Source organism: Vicugna pacos, chromosome 11 (assembly GCF_048564905.1).
Source record: "Vicugna pacos chromosome 11, VicPac4, whole genome shotgun sequence".
In the NCBI taxonomy this organism is placed as follows: domain Eukaryota; kingdom Metazoa; phylum Chordata; class Mammalia; order Artiodactyla; family Camelidae; genus Vicugna; species Vicugna pacos.
The window spans coordinates 25,272,106-25,292,720 of NC_132997.1; the positions used below are offsets into that span (position 1 = coordinate 25,272,106).

Genomic DNA, 20,615 nt, shown 5'->3' on the forward strand with positions numbered 1-20,615 from the left:
GTGTGAAGGTGTCCAGGGCCTTCTGCCCCACCCCTCCCCATTATCCAAGGACATCTTCTCATCCAGGATCAGCTGTAAAGGTAGATATTTGCTATTTGGAGCCCAACATCGTACTGTTCAGAATATAATGAGATAGTTGAAGAAACCAGATGTAAATACCATCAAGACAAAGCTATCAGGTTGCTAAATGCCAGCCCTGGAACTTGACTAATTTTGAAATGTTAATTATTTTATCACTCTATTAAGGAGCTGTGAGTCTGTCCTGGCATTGAGCAGGCACTAATTTGCGCTGTTTTGGAATTGAATTAGCTTTCGGGCCAGCGGGGCACTGTTGAGTAAATTGCTTTTTCCAGTCCTAGCATGTTTTCTCCCTCTGTAGTGTGAGTTTCTGAGCTTGTAACCTCCAGGGAAGGATGGGAATGCTCACCCTTTTAATATACGTAGAGACCATGCAAGACCATTGTCTCCTCATAATTCGACCGGCTTCGCCAGATGAGCTCTGTTAAATGTGTGTATTGGGAAGGCTGGCTGCTTTCTGGTTGGCGTTCCCTTTTGAGCTTCTAATTTTTTTAAGTATTGACGTTTATATTTCCCTTTTAAATGTGCTCAGATAAACCTGAAGCTTTTTAAGGAGTCTCCATCTACCTCTTAGGCTCACCTTTGGGCTCTCAAGAAGTAAAGAGGGCCACATAAGTCTGCTCTCCTCAGAGTCCCCGTGTCTTGGCACTGGGGAGCCGTGACAGTCACAATCTTTCACGTGTCCCCTGAGCGCTGTATTTCCTTACTAATCTTCCCTAAATAGAATAACCTTGGGAGCCATCTAGTCACTTCTGCCCTACCTGTGACCTGTTAAACTCCCTTTCCTGCCAAATTTGACCTTTCTGTATAGGCTAGCACTTTTTTCTTCAATTCTTAATTTCTGGATAATTGTTTCTGGCATGTAAGAAATGGACAATGGCAATCATCCTTGGGGAAATGTTTAGAGTCAAAAAGAATGGCCGTACCAGCCCACCCAGCAGGTGGGTCTGTCCCGGCTCTGCCGGGCTTGGCCCAGGTCCTCCTGCAAGTCCCACAGCGCCGCGCCCCCTGCTGGTGTGGGCCTGGGATGGGGGGGCCCTTCTGCTCCTCCCAGCACCTCCCCTCAGGAATCTCCCCCGTGACCCCGCTCTGCTTTCCCCCGTGTTTTCAGTACCTTCACCCAGCGGCACGCGGTGACAAGGGGCACAGTTAAGCTGGTACGTTTTGTAGCAGAGGTATTTAGGTATTTCCAGTTTTCAGATGGAGAAGCAGCGGCTGGGTGGTAACGGACATCACGGGAGCTCAGTGTTGAGTAGTTCTCCATTTGAGCCAGGTCAAAAGAAAAGGAATTGGATTCATCTGGCAGCACAATAGAGCTCTTTTTGGTACCCAAACAGTTCAGACCCAGAATGGAGCATGGGTTATTCACGGAGGATGTGTCCTTTCACTTCTGAGGGTGTTTGGAAATAAACAGCAAGTTTTCAAACAATTAGTTACTCCTAAAGTGAAACCGTGAGCTTAAATCTATGAAAATACTCAGAGTAGTGCCTGTGGATGGGCAAGGCTCACTCCCTCCCCTGTATTTACACCCAAGGCGAGGCTATGAAGGTCTGCACCCCCACCTCGCCCCATCACACAACCAAGACTGGCCACTGATGATACCGGGAAACGTTCCTGTGTTCTGGTGGGTAATGGAACAGAGTCATCCTGTCTGTAACGGCATTTCTGACTTGCTGCCCAAACTTTCGGAACATGGGCTGAAGAAACAAGACCTCCATCTGAGCAGTGGTGAGAAAGAGACACATGTCCCTTTCCAAGGGAGAAATCAGCCTTGTAGGAGATCAGATCAAACCTGTAGTTGAACCCTCCAAGCCCTCACCTTTTGGAACAGGGAACCACGTGCACATACACGACCTGGGCAGTCTGGCCCCCACTGACCTCTGCCACCTCAGTTCCTTCTGACTGTCCTAGCCACAGGCCCCACCATCACCCCCGAAGCACAGTTGTGCAGGGTGATTGACAGCTGGGGGAATTTCTCCAATGATGGAGTGAGAATGGGGAGGGACCAGCCCTTCTGGTACCTCTCCCACATTGCCAGAGATCAGTGAATTGGGCTTAAGCCAAAAGTTAGAGCCATACTAATTTTAATATTGAGCAATTACGTTTCTGATCAGAATGTATAAAAGTAAGGCATGACAAGAAGTGAGAAAACCAGACAGAGCAGTCGGGAGGTGACTTGGTCCACACCGTGCTGTGACTGCACACACGACGCGTTTTTAGCTTATAAACCAGACATGAGTTGAATTGAGCCATTGATGTTCACTGTGTGATAAAGAATATATATTTTAATTAATTTTTTTACTGAAGTAGAGTTGATTTACAGGTATACAGCAAAGTGATTCGGTTATACATATACATATACATAAGAATATATATTTTTGAGTAGTGGGTAAAGATTCCTTGAGAAACAGCAATGCTATCTTCCCAAACATTGCTATTTACTTACTTTGAAAGTGTAATTTAGTTTTAATTATTTATAAAGCTGCCTAGTACTTTAGCAAATATGCCACTGTATGTTCTGTTCAGCTAATTGTATCTTAGTAAAAAGAAACTGTTCTTTTCAGATGTTAGATGTTAAATCTCTGCCATGAGTCAGCCTGAGACCGCTGGGATCTCTGTGAGCGTCATTTGGTTTTCATGGTGGTGAAATGAGACCTAGCAGGATACTGTTGAAAGTTTCATATTTCCAGATATGCATGCAGAGAAGTCAAGTGCATGCCCTTCTCTCTTTCCTCGGTGAGAAAATGGCTTTCATACAAACTAGTCCGAATCGCAAATACTGCTTAGAAATATGCCAAGGAACTCATTTTTGCCTTAACTCCAAATCCTCAGATTCGGCCATGCTCTTCTTCCAGACGTTTGCCACATCCATCTTTTCCACCCCACTGAGCCCATTTCTCGGGAGTGTCATTTTCATCGCCTCGTATGTCAGGCCAGTGAAATTCTGGGAGAAAAACTACAAGTAAGAACCTAAAATCGGTGCTAACTCGCTTTGCTAGGATTTGAGTTCGGGATGCTCCTTGACCTTCCTCTATGGGAAATCCAGTCTCCGTGCTTCTCCCTGCTGTGCGTCCAACGAGCAAGCCACGCCCTCCACCCAGGCCCCATCCCCGCCCCCACCCCGCCCCCAACTCATCCACTCCCCACGGCGAGGGGGGCTTCCAGGCTCTGGACCAGGCGTGACTGATGGCAGATCTGCAATTGGGTACCAGTCCAGTTTCACCAGTCGTGACGGAAAAAATGAGTCATCACTGCCCAATCTTAGCAGTTGCCCTAAGAAAGGTTATCGAAGGAGCCATGGCCGGAGGATTGGCTCAGCCGGCCGAGATTGCCCCCCCCGGGGGGGGTAGCGAAAACCCCCTCTCTGCGGTCTCCCTTCTGCATTGGAAACATGCGTGTGGTGTCCAAGTGGACCCGCATCCACAGCTCAACACAAGTGTGCACACCGCTTTTCCTGGGCACCAGTAAATTTGTAGAAGATGATTTGTGCACTTTGTCTTGCCGGTTTGGACAGGTCAGTCATGAATTTCCTCAAGCAAGCAGTGACGGAGTGAGGGCAGTTCTTCTGTGAGGGGTGGTGGGAAGAGAGGAGTAATGGTTCACTGAGAAACGTTCAAGAACCGTTAATGATTTGTGGGGAGCCAGCCTGTCTCCCGCTGGGGGCGTCGCTCTCTGGGGCCGGTTTCCATTTCCCATCTCCTTTGCCCTAATTTCCTAGCCAGACCTGGGCTGTTTTGTCCAAATCCTAATCCATCTTCTGGAGCAGGTCTGCCTTTCGCACAACTCTGCCGCTTTACAACATGCCCTGCCTGTCTCACAGCGGCCAGCGTGGAGTAGGGAGGTCTGTGGTTTGATGATTTCGTGTGCATGTAAAATGCACATCCTTCTGGGCCAGGCGGGAGGGCGTCATGATTAAAACACTGCGTGGGCTGCCAGCCTGCCTGGGCTCACATCTCACCTGTACCACCGGGTGCTGGGGACCTCGAGCCTCTCTCCTCTTCTGTAAAATGGGAGCAAGGGAATAGACCTACTTCACAGACTTGTGGGGAGAATAGGAATTCACTGACGGAAACAGCACCTCGTGGGCTGTGCTCTTGTCATTCTGTTCTGACCGTCTTGCCTGGAATCCCCGTCCCCAGGTGACCCTTGCTCGCAGGCGTTACCATGACAAAGTGCGTCACATGCCTGGGAGCTCACATTTGGGGGTCCTGGGGAGACTGAACCAAACCGCGGCACCTCAAGGTCAGCCAGTGCTGGGAGACCCCCAGGAGGCGGGGCAGGCTCCCTGGTGCGTCTGGCAGATTGTTCATCTCCTCAGAGAGGTGGGCTTTTTGCAGTACAAGCCAAGTCATCTCAAATTTTACCCCCACACAGGAGTCCTCCTTTGCGTTTGTCTAAAGTGACACCATGCATATTTACAGAGCTAGAAGTAAAAGAAACCAGTGGCACTGGCTTGTCTTTATGCTTTTTAAGGAGAAAACAGTTGGAGGCAGCCTTTTTCGAGCTCTGGAAATCTCACTTCTGCAAAGTGTGAACGCCTGTCAGCCAGAGGCGTGGCAGCCTCTTGCACTTTTAACTCTGCAAGAGAGGAAAGTGCAAGATATTTTAAACTTGAGCTTCAACACAGAAGCTTCCTTTCTGTCTCCTAGTCTCAGATAAGTTAGGAACCGGTTTTTCTGGCCGGGGAGGATTTGATATAAGCAGAACGCATTCCTGCATCCCCGTTGTGCTGGAAGGTGTTGTAAGCTTCCCCAATAGAAAGAGGGTGGAGAAGTCTTTCGGAGAAGGTTTTACTGAGCGGAAGCATCCTAACACCTGTGCAAAAGCAAGTTACGTATTTCCTCACGTGGTCTCTTCACTTCCAAGATTCAGCCCGCCGTTCAGTGTGGTACATTCAGGTCTGAATTGTCAGTTTATGTGAGTTACTTAAAAGGATGGGCTGGATTTCTGCTTCCTTATTCAGCTTCACAGTGAAGTGATTCTGCTGTGATCCATTTTTTTTCCTAGTTTAGCACTCTGTTATGTGTGTGTGTGTGTGCTGGGGGCGGGAAGGGGCCTGCCTTTGGTCGGCTGTCCTTGGATGGGGAGGAGACATCCAGGTCTGTGGGAATGTATAAGGACGTCCTGTCTTGACTGGGTCTCTCTGAAGGAGCCAAGTTGGCGAAAATGCTCAGTCCCACTGCGGGAAATGTTCCTGATGCAGATCCCAGTCGGCTGAAAGTCTCTTGTCACCTCGCGTTAAGCCTCAGGATACAGAGTCCCGTGGTCATCTGCTTAAAAGATCAGTGATGGAATTCAGGCCAGGGAGAGCGGTGGGTACCAGGAAAGGAAATGGCAGGAAATCTCATCTGAATCCCTGCAAATGCTCTGGAAAGCTCATTCCGTGCATCTGAAACTGTTGGTTTTTATTTCAAACACTGGCGACTTTCAGTGTTCCTACTGAGAGTGTCTCTCTAGCTGTTCTACTGCTTTCTTTTCAGTCTGACTCAGAGGAGCAGTTGTTAGTGTCACTGATTCTGTTGAATGATTTACCAGTTGTCCCATCACTTTAAGCTGTAGGCTAAGAGATACTTTCATGTAAGTGAGCACTTTTGGCCAGTGGGCATCCAATGTTGCCAGCCCCAACCTGCAGGGTGTGATGTGGGCATCTCCTCTCCCTTTCTCCACCTGCTCCCTCACTTTCCAGCCCTATGGTTTTCCTTTCAAACCTTCTAAAGCTGGCTTTAGGTTTTGCAAGTCTTCAGCAAGCCCTGCACTGTAATAGAACCATTTTTAATACTCTGTGGAGCCGATAAGTAAATCACCAGCCACCTGGTGACAATGGCCAGTCTGTGTTACTCAGGCTGCTCAGTCTTGAAATCTATAGACTTTGTTCCCTAACACTGCTCTTCACTGAGGGCCAGTGACAAATGTGTCCCCTGCCCACCTAATGAACTGGCTCTCTGGTCAGCTCTGCTCGCACAGCAGCAGGTCACACTGTCTCAGAAGCACGTGGTGTCTCAGTGCTGCCCAGGGGACAAGAAGAAACACCCCAGAGACCAGCACTGACGGAAATGATGTGGGTCTGACTTGTCCAGGGTGGTGGCCCTACCAGCCCCACGTGGCCACTGAGCACCTGGAACAGAGCTAGTATGGCAGAATTATTAATTATTGAATTTTAATTCATTTAAATTTAAGTAGGCACAGGTGACTGGAGGCTATTGTATTGGACAGCCCAGACAGAGACCCTCCTCACTTTCCAGCCCATCTCCCACAGTAACTTTTCACACGTCACATATTGTGGCCTTTTCATTCCCAGCCTTTGCTTGGCCATGCCCTTCTCATCAAATGCCCCTCCCTCCCTCCACCTCTCCATTTCCACCCACACCCATGTAGATTCAGAGGAAGGAGAATCATATACTACCTCCTGATGAGTGAGTGGAAAGTTCTAGAAGGACGTGTGGGATGAGAGGTCCTATAGTGGTCATCTTTGGAAAATAAATTTGCTCTGTGGCCATCAGGAAATTGTACCAAGGATTGGCGTGGACTGTATCTACCTCCAGTTCCGGACTTGCTTTCTTTTCATCTTTGTGTCCCTATGGGGCTGTGAACACAGTAGGTGTTCTGTAACTATTTCTTAAGCGAATTAAGTCCAACAATATTATGTGAAAGGGAAGGGAAATTGTAATCTGGGTTTCATTTGCCACTGTTGTTAAACTGTTCTTGACGAAGAAGGTCTTTAAAATCTGTCTTGATGAGTTCCGCCCAGTGTCTTCATTTAATTTATGGGCAACAGTGCCCGAATTGCACTGTAATAATAGTGCGTGGTGTTTATAAACCCCCTTACATCAGAGTATTTTTAAAAGCTTTGGAAACGCATTTTGATATCATGATTTATCATCCTTCTCTCTATAGATAAACTAATCACTAAATAACCAAACTTTTTCATTAACATGAAGCAAATGTTTAGGCTAGAAAAGATTTAACTCCTGTCCCTGGTCATCTCAGCCAGTTTCTCAGTCCTAAGGAGGGAAAGGTCTTCATTAACAATGAAGTCTTCATTAACTGTCTTCAGAACTAAAGAAGGAAAAGTCCCGTTAGCAATGATTTTGTTTGGATACATCAGAAGTCTTCTGTAAAACGTAAAATACCTCAGTATTAGGAGACTCGTGGAACAGCTACCTGAAGGGCAGACGTAGCTTCGTGGTTGTTACATTTCTGGTCTCTTCCCCAGACTGATTTTAAACTGTTGCAGCATTCTGGGTGTCTTCATTAATAAATATGCATGAAGCATATCTGTGAGGTCACTGTGCTAGGTTCTGGCTGTAGGACTCACTCTATGCGATTGGTCATCAGCTCCACATTCCGTGTCCTCGGTCCCACCCTAGTCGCCGAGATAATCAGTGTCACTTCACTCTCAGCTCTTCCTGAGGCGGCGAGCGTACGTCAGAAAGCACGGGGTCAGTCAGACCTTGATGAAAACCCCAGGCCATGCACTTGGTGAGGTGTTTGGCTCTGGGAAATTACTCAGCCTGTGAGCCTCAATTAACTCATCTGTAAAGTGGGGTGACTGTCTCTATGTGCCTCCCAGGTGTCATAACTGCCAAATGAGACACAGTTCTCTGGGGTAAATGAGCAGTGGTTTCTAGGTGGAGCATTTCTGTCCTGAATCCTGCTCCCGTTTTGTTTTCCTTCCCTATATTTCTCCTTGCTGTTGTTCAACTTTTAGTTCGGTTATGTCTAGACATATTTTTTGTATCCCTGCAACCTACTGGACCTACCTGAAGTCGTCTCTGAAATGTCAGAACACAGTCCTGTCAACCCGTAAAGGACACGTGCGTAGGCCACGAAGCACCACCCCCCCCCAGCCAGCATGGGGGAGATGCCCCTACGTATCAGCCCTCACCTTCAGGTGCCGGGTGTGTTTGGGTGCTTCATCCAGTCGCAGAGCCCGGGTTCTGTTCTTCGAGCATCACGGCTGCCTTAGTGGAAGAGGAGAATCTCCACAGTGCCACTGTTCCGTGGTTTACCGAGCAGCAAAACATCTGATCCAAACATTTCAGCTAGTTTCCATGGACTCTCACGAACCTCACTGTGCTGTTTCCTAGCCCCTTCTTGGGTTTGTAATGTAGAAGTGAGACCAGCCTGAGCCCTTGGAATTACAGACTACCCTCTTTACCATCCATGGAAGGTGGTCCTCCAGCCTCTTCCTCCTCTGGGTGGAGCAGACCTTGTGTCTCGCGAGGCAGCCCTTGGGAGCTTTGCCGGCCACAGCTGTGGTCTCTTACTGCTCTGAATGGGCCCCTCGTGGCATCACCTGGGTACCACAGTCACCTGGACACAACTGCCAATCCCCAAGCAACCAGCATCCTCATGCCTTCCCTGTATCTCACCCTTTACCAATTTGAAGACAGCCCTCCTTCCCTTCACAGCCCTCATCTTCAGGCCAAACAGCCCTAACTGTCCTCTGTGTGAAATGGTCCAGCCCTTCAGCATCCCAGCCTCTCCCGTCCAGATGTTTACTGGTTTGTCCCTGCCCCTCCCCTGCTCCAGGGGTCACCGACTCAGTTCACAGGAGAGGGACCTGTTACTTCCTGTGGCCCGAAGTTCTGCTCTCATTTAGGCCTCTTAAAATTGAAACCCTCTCCGTTCTTTCACTCAAGCGTTGCCAGACCAAGTCTTCATTGTCCCACTCTTTGTGTGTTTGTTTTCCTGAAAGGCAGAAATCTACAATTTCTCTACCAGCTCTCAATGTCTTGGCTTTAACTCAACATTCCAGTCCCTGGAAGTGACGTTACCGCTGCCATTCACCCTCTCTCCAGCCCCCTTGCTTCTGCTGTCTGCGGATGCACTTGCCAGTCACCAACTGGGTCTTCATTTATGATTTTGTTAATGGTGATGAGCTGGCTGGACAGAGCCGTGGGTACCTGGCTTGGTGAAGGCAGCCAAAAAAAGAAGTTCTTAACTTCATGCTTCATTATTATTATCATTTTACCTTTTTCGGCACGGAGAAGCCTTCGCTGAATATTTTCTTCCTAGTGAGCTGTTTTAAGCACAGTTTGTAAGATCTTTGTGCAAAACATGGAGCATCTCAAAATGCATTTTTTCCTTTAAGTATAAGGCAGGAAGCTTGAGGGAGGGTAGAGCTCAGTGGTAGGGTGTGTGCTTAGCATGCACAAGGTCCTGGGTTCAATCCCCAGGACCTCTGTTAAAAAAAAAAAATGCAGCACTGTAATTCAAATTTGCAATTGTGCCGGGGAGGGATTTGCATATTTCAACTTGCAATGAAGCTCCCTCACAATTTACTTGGTTATATTTACAAAGCACCTGGCCAGAGTTACTGTTGAGATAAAAGTCAGAAGGCTCCCTTACCAGAATGTCTTCATGGTGTTAGAGCTCTCCGCTTCACACCCAGGCGTGAGCCGGGCCCAGAGCGTGACTGTTACATGTAGTGACGGCCGTAGGAGGGATGCGGCCCTAGTAGCAGTAAGAGGCGCGATCCTTATTTTTCTGAATTTAGTAACTACCTGCTCACCTTCTCAAATACATTCACTCTTGTCCGAACACCCGCTCTGGGAGTAGAATTTCATTTTTCTTGTGTCACGGATGAGAAAAAGGAAACTGAGGGAAGTTAAATAACTTGCTCAAGGTCACAGAACAAGTCAGTGTATTAACCCAGGTCTGGGCTGATTTCAAGCCCTGAGCACTTTCTATTATGTCCTGAAGTTTCTCAAATGCCTCCCACACCAAAATAATAATAATAATAATAATAATAATAATAATAATAATAATAATAATAATAATAAAAATAAAATCAATGACTGCCAGTTAAAGCATTCACTTGTGACCAGGGAGGTGCCCTCATAAGAGCCTGTCTGGAAGGGAAGATGGCCGCAGCCCAGGACCTGGAGTCCTCCTGGTGTGCCTGGCTGGATGAAGGCCTTCCCTAGGTCCTCAAGGGAGGTGGTGACGGGCCTCCTGGACAGGTCTGGACAGACCTTCGCTGGCGAGTTTGTCTTTCCCTGTTCCTGTGAGCACCTTGCGATGCTCCCTCGTCCCCGAGCCGGGGAGCCACTGTACCTCTTCCCGAGGACCGGGTCCTGGACCACATCCCAGCCTGGTTCTCAGCATCCGCGGACCCAGGGCAGGGAGGCAGAGTGGCATCCCCTCAGGTGTGACCTGTGGTGACTCAGAGCCTCTCTGGCTGGGAGACCAGGACCACCAATGATGTGAGGTGGGGAGTGAGGAGGGGGAGGGAGGGCACTGGTTCCAGACCTTGGCAGGTCTGTAGATGTTAAATCAGAGCAAGAATGAAGCCTCGGTGACCCTTGTGGGTCTTCCTGAGGTCCTGGATAGAAGCTCAGGCTTACAAAGGGGGTCGAACTAATTAATACAGATGCAATTTTCTTTTTAAATGGGTGATTTGAGAAATTTCTCTCAGAGGCCATCACTTGTCCTTAGTTTTGCAGGGTGTTGAGTAACTTCATGTGTCTGTGGAAGGGTTCAGGAGATGCCCTCACTTTTCCTGGGAGCTAATGGTAGGTCCTCGGGAATCCTCCCCCAGGGGAGAGACCCAGAGCTGTCTGGGTACATGTACAAAGGTGAGCGTGTTGAGCAATTTAAAATGCTCGGAGTCACTCTGAGGTTGCATGTGTGTGCCTGTGGATAAAAGAGGAGCATTCGGGGATTAACAGCATTTAGGCCAAGTCTGGGCACTTACAAGGACAGCCACAGTAGGAAATTGGACCAAGTCTCAAACTTTCTGAAAGTGATATAAACCAGCAAGAAACATTCTTAGTTATGTGTAATGAATGGAGGTGTCAAAACAGAATGAGGAGCCAAAAGGAGCTCGGAGTTTCTACCAGTAAATCTCAGGCGGGTTGCTGGGGCATGTGGGCTGAGTCTGTGGACGTGCAGTGGTGTGACCTGACCCATGCTTCATCCCCCTCTTGTACAACTTAGCTCTACATAATTATTTTTCTGGACTTCAGGCCTCAGGTAAACAAGAAACAGATGAGCAAGTGATACTGTGGCCAAAAGGGCCCACACGATAGAAAGGCAAGATGCGAAACCCAGAATCCTGGAGATGTATTAATTCTGCCTGGCCCGAGTGAGCACTGGGACTTTGTGGGTGTGACAGGCCTGCAGGAATGGAGAATCCACTTTTCTGCTGGACTTGGTAGTGTGGGATGCAAGCCTTGGTAGTGTGCTGCTGGCAGCCTTCTTGTGCCCACGAGGTGCTAACCAGCCTGAGAAAGCAGCGAACACGGGAAGTCAGGGCTGAGGGACATGGAGAATGACTTTTTTCTTTCTTCTTTTAATTGAGGTATAGACAAACAATACGGTCCTACTGTATAGCCCAGGGAACTATATTCAATAGCTTGTAAAACCTATAATGAAAAAGAATATGTGCATATATATGCATGAGAATGACTTGATAACACCGCCCACCGTAGACCCTGAGTCCATCTGGGGCAGTGTGAGCCAGTGAGTTCCAGATTTTGCTTAAGCTATTTCCAGTTGGGTTTTCTGCCACGTGAAATCGGGAGACTCATAATACAAGCCGATGATGGCTTTTATCGAAGGGACACTTCCCTCATCATTTTATTTGGGGGGATGGCAGCACGAAGGTAAGACCTTTATCACCATAATTCTGTGGGTCTAAATAGGATGCCAGCAAAGGGGCGGGCAGCCCTGCTGTACATCCAGGGTGGAGTGCAGACCAGGAGTCTGAGCCTCCCCTGCTCTCTGACTGACATGCCCTCTATCTTCACCCATCCACCCACCTCCCTTCTCTGCCTTGGATTTCCTCCCCTGGAATTCCAGGTCTGTGTCTGCATGCCGTTCTGTCTGAGAAACTAAATGATGAACTTGGCCCCCTCCCACTGTTTTGCTGACGGATGAGAAGGCTCTCACACACGTACCCAGGGGTAGGTTTTGACACTTCAGGTGTGGTGGTAAGCAATTATGCAGATGTATTCCAGAAGGATGATGCTTTTGAGGGACTCCAGGGCATTGAATTTCTCAAATAGCCCTGGCTTGTGTTTATTACTCGTTTCGCTGCAGTGCATAATGTAACTCAGAGTCCTCTTGCATTTTGCTGAGCAGTTGAAGAACCTGGGAAGTGCAGAGTAGTGACGTTGACCACGCGCCTGCAGGAAGGGCCCCGCTGCCCACCTGCTCCCCAGCTGTCAGCTGTCTGGTGCTGCTGGCTCGACATTTCAAGGTCACTCGGGAGTGAAGCTTTGTGACGTAGTCCAGCGGATGGATGGTGGCAGGGAGTGCAAGCCGAGCACCGCGGGAGGGCAGAGCCAGCCAGTGTGGGGAGGAGGGGCCTGCCTCAGTTTTGCCAGCTTTTAGGGAGGTGTTGGAGATGGGGTTGATTGATTCTAAACAAAGGAAGGTAGAAATATTCAGCTTTTACATTGGCACTGTCTCCAAACCTTTTACTGCGTGGCTCAAATGGTCCTGATGCAGGAGATTTACTGGGCAGATCCAGGCATCTCCCCAACCCCGAGAATGCTGAGCAAAGTGGATGTTACTGGCAACGTTGTCCCCGTTACTGACAAAGTCAGTGATGGGAAGGCCGCTCTGGGTCCTGGGGGCCTTCTGCCTTTGAGGCTCTAGGTAAAAACTCACTCCTTAGCTTTTTCAGTAATCGGGGGTTGGAGGGCTGTTTTTAAATATATTTTTTATTGAAGTATAGTCAGTGTGCAATATTGTGTCAATATCTGGTACACAGCATCAAGTTGCAGTCATACACACACACATACATATATTCCTTCTCATGTCTTCGTTAGAGGTTACTACAAGATACTGACTATGGTTCCCTGCGCTCTACAGAAGAAACTTGCTGTTTATCTATTTCATGTGTAATGGTGTCTGCAAATCTTAAACTCCCAAATTATCCCTTCCCACCCTCTTCCTGGGGTTGGGTGGGGAGGGGTCTTGAATCTTGTTACCTTGAGCATTTTTCCAAGACTGACTTCAGTCCTACTTTATTGAAAGTCAAGACCTTGCCCAGGCTTCACATATGGTTTCTGTTTCTGGGTTCACAGTACTATTGTCTGATTGATGAAATGAACACATTATGTGACTGTAGGAAGCCCTGCTCTTTTTTTTTTTTTTTCTTGTCACTTCGAAAACATTGTGCCATCATCACCTCTCCAAAGGGTTTATAACACTCATTCACGTCTGGATTTCTGTGTTTGCCTCTCTCTGTGAACACAATTAAGTAGACTGATGCTCCCCATCAAGATTGCTTAAATGAAAAATGACCAGTAATGGAAAAATAATCACATACATGAGAAAAAATTAAGGGGAAAAATTACCTGATAAGAATAACGACCATTGAATGTATTATATTCCTTTTCCATTTTGTCAAATCTTACTACGTTATATTAAAAGAAAAGATTTGTTTTGGAGGTCATGTGGTTAGAGCTTAATTTCCCAGAGACAGAGGAAGCTTTGGAGAAAGGTATGCTTTGAGGTTTGAGAGAAAGGAAGGAGAGAAACTTTTTTGTGGCTTTTAAAGAAAAGTATTTATGTGGAAAATATAATTTTTAAAAAGCCTAATTTTAAGAACAATCCAAAGTTATAGAAGAGTAGCTTTCTAGCTAAATTTATCCAAGACAAAGGAGAGCCATTTGGAAAGCCTTCCAAGGGGGTTTTCTCGAAATTGTCAAAGAACCTGTCAGGATAAAAGCTGGGGCAGGTGGAGGACAGCAGGAGAGTTGAATGAACTAATTTTCTGTTGACTGTTGTCCACGTGTTCCCAGAGCCAAGATTTCACATCATCTATTTTAGTATTTAAAATCAAATTTGAAGACCATTGTCAGGATAAAAACTACTATTCCGTTTTCCCCATTAAAAAAAATCTATACCCAGATGCACTGATCAGTGATACCAAAACTGTCTCCTATTCACCCGTCGTCACTTCCATGATTCCCTTGGGGAACTGGCCTGTTACCAAGTGATTCTTTAGTTTTGCAGTAGACAGTCATAGGCAGGCTCTGTACTTTCATTTCCTACCCAAAGCCCTGTGCTATGTTTAATTGCCATTTTATGCCCTCAGAAAACTGGGGCTCAGAAGCATTATGTGATCCTTTATACCCCTCGAATAATTTACTAAATCGTAAACCCAGTTAGAAACAGAAATCAGATTTATCAACTTCACAGTTGCAGGCTTATTCCCCCTGCCTTATCGTTTGTGTAATGTTTTGGGACCAAATTATTTTGCAGAGGGTCCACCATCACTAAAAAATGGCAAACATGAGATATCAAATCTGCATATACCACCTTTATTTATCATTTTAGGCAGAGTAACTGTATGGACAAGGTGTCTCACGACTGTGGAGTTGGGAGCATCCTGTTAGTCGGACTTGGTTTTGTACCAAATTTGAAGACTGAACGTGAGGGAGGTAGTGTTGTGCTTTGGGAGTGAATAAAACAGCCAAGGGAAAGTGAAGTCCATCTCAGTGGGAAACGGTGCTGGTGTGATTTTATTAAGTGCCACATTCCTTGAGGACAAAACGGCACCGTGTCTTAATGGGCTTCATGTGCTGAGAACATGTCTTGTGGAGTTGCTGTCTCTCCTGAGACAAGTGGCCGTGAAAAATGGAAGATCTGAGATAACTCATCGGGGCTGTGTGTGTCACCACACGAATCCTGCAGTCTGTCCCACTGTCATGGTTGACGTTTCCTTTTGCTGGGTGCAGGGCTCATCTTGGTCCAAATTCTGTGCATGCCACTGCTAACTAATGAAAAAATAAATGTGTCTCCATCCTCAGCAGAATATCACCTGCAACTCTAAATAAAACATTGTCGAATAAATGACATTGGGCCTCTTTTTGCCAGGAGGCTATAACACTCAAAAAATCAAAACCTTAAATCAGGCATGTTAAACCTGGGGGGAAAACCAGCAGCACCCTGATAATTTAATCCTTATGAGTCAGTTATAATCCTCTGCATCTCCTTCTATTCACTTCCCCATTTTGCTGATTCTTTGCCCAACCACATGCAATTAGAATTTTTTTTATTACTGTTTTTATTAGTTGCATTGGCAGAAAGAGAAGGAACACTTTTCACCCCCTAAATATTTATGACTTCCCAGGGAATGAATAGTTGGACTTCATATCCTATATTTGAAATGTTGCATAGTCTTGGTTTTTTTTTTTCTTTTTTGACTGAAATAGGAGAAGCAATCCTAATTTGAGATAAAAGCAAGTTAGGGTCAGAGATGAGACTCGCACATGAATGCATTATAGTTACTAAATTCAGGCCTGCCATTAGCTATGGAGTATTTTTTAATTGAAGTATAGTTGATTTCCAATGTTGTGTTAATTTCTGAGGTACAGCACAGTGCTTCAGTTATCTACATGTTCTTTTTCATAATAGCTTATTGCAAGCTATTGAGTATAGTTCCCTGGGCTCTACAGTAGGACCTTGTTGTTTATCTCTTTTATATATAGTAGTGTGTAACTGCTAATCTCAAATTCCTAATTTATCCCTCCCTACCCTTTCCCCTTGGGTGACCGTAAGTTTATTTTCTATGTCTGTGAGTCTGTTTCTGTTTTGTAAATAAGTTCATTTGTATCATTATTTTAGATTCCACTTATAAGTGATATCATATGACATTTATCTTTCCCTGTCTGACTTACCTCATTTAGTATGATCATCTCTGTGTCCATCCATGTTGCTGCAAATGGCATCATTTCATTCCATTTTATAGCTGAGTAGTATTCCATTGTACAGATATACCACAGCTTCTTTATTCAATCATCTGGCAATGGAGAATTTTTTAAATTAAACTTTAATTTTAGCCAAGTATAGATTCAATGGAGTTGAAAGAAATAATACAGAGATCCCCCCCATATACCTTTTACCCACTTTACATGTGTTAACATCTTGCAAAACAGTCACCACCAGGATATTGATGTTGTTATGATCGAGATATAGAACATCTCCATCCCCACTGAGATCTCTCATGTTGCCATTTTATAGTCAACACTCTCCCTTTCTGCCCCTACCTCCTCCTTAACTCCTGCTAACCTCTTATCTCTTCTCTAACTCTATAGTTTTGTCATTTCAAGAAGTTCATGCGAATGGAATCCAACAGTATTTCACCTTGTAGGATTGACTGTTTTCACTTACCATGTTTCAGTGAAGATTCATCCTGGTCATTGTGTGTGTCAATGGTTTGCCCTTTTAATTGCTGAGTAGTATCTCATGGTATGGAAACCACACAAATGGGTCAAAGAAGAGATCACAAGAAAACAATTAACAAAATATTTTATGATGAATAAAAATGAAAGCATAATATTAAAACTTATAGTAGGTAGCAAAAGCAGTTCTCAGAGGGAAATTCATAGCTCTAAGTGCCTAAATTTAAAGTAAGGAGAATCTCACATCAATAAGCCGGTCTTCCACATGAAGAAACTAGAAGAAGAAGAGCAAACTAAACCAAAGCAGGCAGACAGAAGGAAATAGTAATGGTTACAATGGACAGACATGAACTAAAGAATAGAAAACCCATGGAGAGAATAAATGACCTCAAAAAATCAGTTCTTTGAAAAGGTCAGTAATTTGTAACTGACAAACCTTAACCAAGAATGACCAAGAAAAGAAGAGAGGAGACTCAGGTTACTAAAATCATGAATAAAAGTGGGGCCATTACTACCAACTTTATGTAATTGAAAGGGAATTCTATAAACTACCTTGCACCAACAAACTAGATGACCTAGACGAACAGAAGGAATATGTGGAAACACACGCACTCCCAGAACTGACTGAAGAAGAAGTAGAAAATCTGAATAGACATAACAAGTTAAGAGAATTAATTGGTAATCAGAAAACTTCCAAGAGAGAAAAGCCCAAGGTCATTTGGCTTCACTGTCAAATTCTGTAAGATCTTTAAAGAAGATTTAACATCAGTTCTTCTTGAATCTCCCAAAAAAAGAGTGGAGGAAGGAATAGTTCCTAAATCATTCCGTGGGTCCAATATTACCCTGATACCAAAGCCAAAGTCATCACACAAAAAAAGAAAATCTTTGATTTAAGTTCCCTTATGAATATAGATGCAAAAATCATCAAAAAATACTAACCGAATGAACTTGTGTATCAATTCAACTTTAAAGATGACAGTGTCCTTCTGTGTAGCTCCTGCCTGCCTTTCCATTGTCCAGATATCTCTAATGCCTTCCTGCCCCATGAATAGAACTATGATCCATCCACAATTCCATCCTGGGTTTGTCATATAAACAGACATAATTAAAATACTCACTCCAGCCAATCATAAGTCCCCATGGAAAAGAAAAGATGGGAATACTTCTACTATAAATAGTCTATGAGAGCTGAAAGCAGGAACTGGATGCAGTCTAATCAAGTAAATGATTGTTAAATTATTTAAGCTCTTCAGATGAAGCCAGGTAAGGTGCTTGACTTGGGTGGGGGGACAGATGAGGAGACAGGAAGGCAACACAGGGAGGGAACCAGCTCTGCTACCTGCCTTCCATATTCACATAAGGGAGGGATGCTTCAGAGTAAGTCAGCGTCTCTGGAAAAGCCTATGACTAGACCCTTGGTCTGTGGCCCCAAGATAGTGTCACCTAGCAATGAGCAGTGGCCTTGCCTACCTGGTGCTCATAGTATGCATGTAGACGCACGCCTAACCCCACCAGCATTTGGTACCCACCCTGAGTTTGGGGAGTGAGTTGAAAGCCCTCTGTTTTCTCTTTGAACAGAACAGATATTCATACCCTAAGACAGTTAAGGCAGAAATCCAATTACTGATCTAATTAGCACCTTTGAGGGGTAAATACCAAATTTAGCACTGGAGAAAAGCTCAAATTACCCAATATGGTTGACAGGTCACCTTCTTAGAGAGTCTGGTGGAGGACCAGGGGCCCTGGGGCACACAGACTGCTGAGCTTAGTCACTGCTGATCAGAATTTAGCCCTCTGCATCCAAAGCCTTTTTCAAATATAGCTTTCCAGTTAACATCATTTTCGAAGGTGTTTTCATTCCCTAGGGAGTTTGGTAAATGACTTTCTTTTGGCTTAGTCCCACTTTAAAAATTGTTTATCCTGCTGCTGAAAATTCCATTTGTCCTAGGTCTTAAGGTGAAATTAAAATTCCATTTAGGGACTAAGCATGCCCACATGAGAGTTTGGGCTTCATTAGAAAGAATTTGGTTGTTTGCTTTATTTTCTGCCACCCTGGGCTCTTATTTTTGAAGCTGATCTGAGGGTCTTTGGAAGGACACTGAAGCAGGAAGAGAACAGTGTGCTGGGGCTTGTGGCATTTTTGAACTGTAACAGAATATTCTTTCTCTCCAACCCATCTGTAGAAGCTATTCCACAATACCCAAGCAGGATCCTACCTACACGGCTCTCAAATATCTGAGACATATGAGGAAATTACAACACTTCTTTTCTTCTGAAGACTAGCCGTTTCATTGATTGATTGATTGATTCTTTTTTATTTTAATCTATTTTTATATATAGTGGCTAACATTTGTAAATCTCAAACTCCCAAATTTATCCCTTCCCACCCCTTTCCCCGGTAACGATAAGATTGTTTACTATGTCTGTGTGTCTGTTTCTGTTTTGTAGATGAATTCATAGTGTTCTTTTTATTTTTTTCAGACTCCACATATGAGTGACATCATATGGTATTTTTCTTTCTCTTTCCGGCTTACTTCACTTAGAATGACATTCTCCAGGGGCATCCATGTTGCTGCAAATGGCATTATTTTATTCGTTTTTATGGCAGAGTAGTATTCCATTGTATAAATATACCACAGCTTCTTTATCCAGTCATCTGTCTGTGGACATTTAGGTTGCTTCCATGTCTTGGCTATTGTAAATAGTGGTGCTGTGAACATTGGGGTGCATGTATCTTTTCACATTAGAGTTCCCTCCAGATATATGCCCAGCAGTGGAATTACTGGGTGATATGGTAAGTCTATTTTTAGTTTTTTGAGGAATCTCCATACTGTTTTCCATAATGGTTGCACCAAACTGCATTCCCAACAGCAGAGTAGGAGGGTTCCCTTTTCTCCACAGCCTCTCCAGCATTTATCATTCATGGACTTTTGAATGATGACCATTCTGACTGGTGTGAGGTGATACCTCCTTGTAGTTTTGATTACAGTTGCATCTGAGCAGCTTTCTCTGATTCCCAAGAGACAAGTTCAAGCAAGAAGTCTGCATTTGGTGGTTTCTTCTTAAGCATCATCACAAACAAGTGCTGGTTGGCAGTCACGTTTAAATGTTCTCCGGTAGCACCCAGCCTCCTTTCTCTCTAGCAGGTACCATGAGAGAAAAACCCTTGAGAAGCAGTATTATCTTTGACTGTTAATTTCTTTAGTCAACCAATATTTGCATGACTCCTGTGTGGCAGGTGTGAGCAAAATGCCTGCACTCGTGGTACTTAGGGTCCGATGTAAGAGGCAAATGTGATCAGATCATCACACAAAGACAGGTCTGATGTGGAGTGGAGTGAAGGCTCCAGAGGCAGCTTACCTGAGTTCAAATTCTGGCTCTACCACCTGTGAGCTCTATGACTTGGGGCATTTAATCCACTGTGTCTCGCGCTCCTCCTCTGTGAGAAGGGGTATTATCAGTAGTACATCAGAAAATGTTTGTACTTACACAGGGAAGTGCTATGTTTTTATTAATAACATTAACTGTGACAAGTACTCCAAAGAGCACAAGACATGAAGCTCTCACCTAGAACAGTTGCCAGGAAGGCTTCCTGGGGAACATGAGTGGCACTTTGCTAGACTGGAAGGATATTGGAAAGATGAGAGGGGTCGATGAGGAAAAGTGGGTGGGACCGGAAAGGGAGCACTCCAAGTAGAGGTCATGACAGGTGCAAAGGATGCAGGGGAGGGAGGAGTGTCAGGGGGAAGGCGGTGTGTTGAAGACGCATATGGTTGGAGCACAGACAGCAAAGGGCAGAGTGATGGGAAGGCAGGGGCCAGGCATGTTAAGGATCAGTTTCTTCACACATATTCCTGGGAACCTCATCATGTTCAAACTTGTATATAACCCTACATTCAATGATATATTTCTAGTGAAAATCCTTTCTTTTTTTTTTTTTATTGAAGCATAGTTGATTTACAAGTTTGTGTTAGTTTCTGGTGCACAGCATAATGATTCATTTACACACACACACACACACACACATATATATATATGCTTTTAATTAGTAGTAGAAGTAGTAGTATGTTTCAGAGGAACAGCATTATAATTTGACATTCTATTTTTATTTTACTTTTAATGGAGGTACTGGGGATTGAACCCAGTACCTTGTGCATGCTAAGCACATGCTCTACCACTGAGCTATACCAACCCCCTCATATGTTCTTTTTTAATATATATTCTTGTTCATATTCTTTAACATTATAGGTCATTACAAGAAATTGAATATAGTTCCCTGTACTGTACAATAGGTCCTAGTTTTTTATCTATTTTATGTATAGTAATGTGTATCTGCAAATCCCAAACTCCCAATTTATCCCTTCCCACCCGCTTTCCCCTTTGGTAACCATAAGT

General features: G+C 45.0%; 1 protein-coding gene across 1 annotated transcript in view; it reads left to right on the forward strand.

Annotated features, from left to right (window-relative positions):
* Positions 1-20,615, forward strand: part of LOC102536615 (pecanex 2) — a 236,173-nt gene that overhangs the window by 156,583 nt on the left and 58,975 nt on the right. Inside the window, exon 22 of the mRNA XM_072972392.1 lies at positions 2,911-3,040. Coding sequence (XP_072828493.1) covers positions 2,911-3,040 — 130 coding nt within the window. The remainder of the gene's footprint in view (positions 1-2,910; positions 3,041-20,615) is intronic.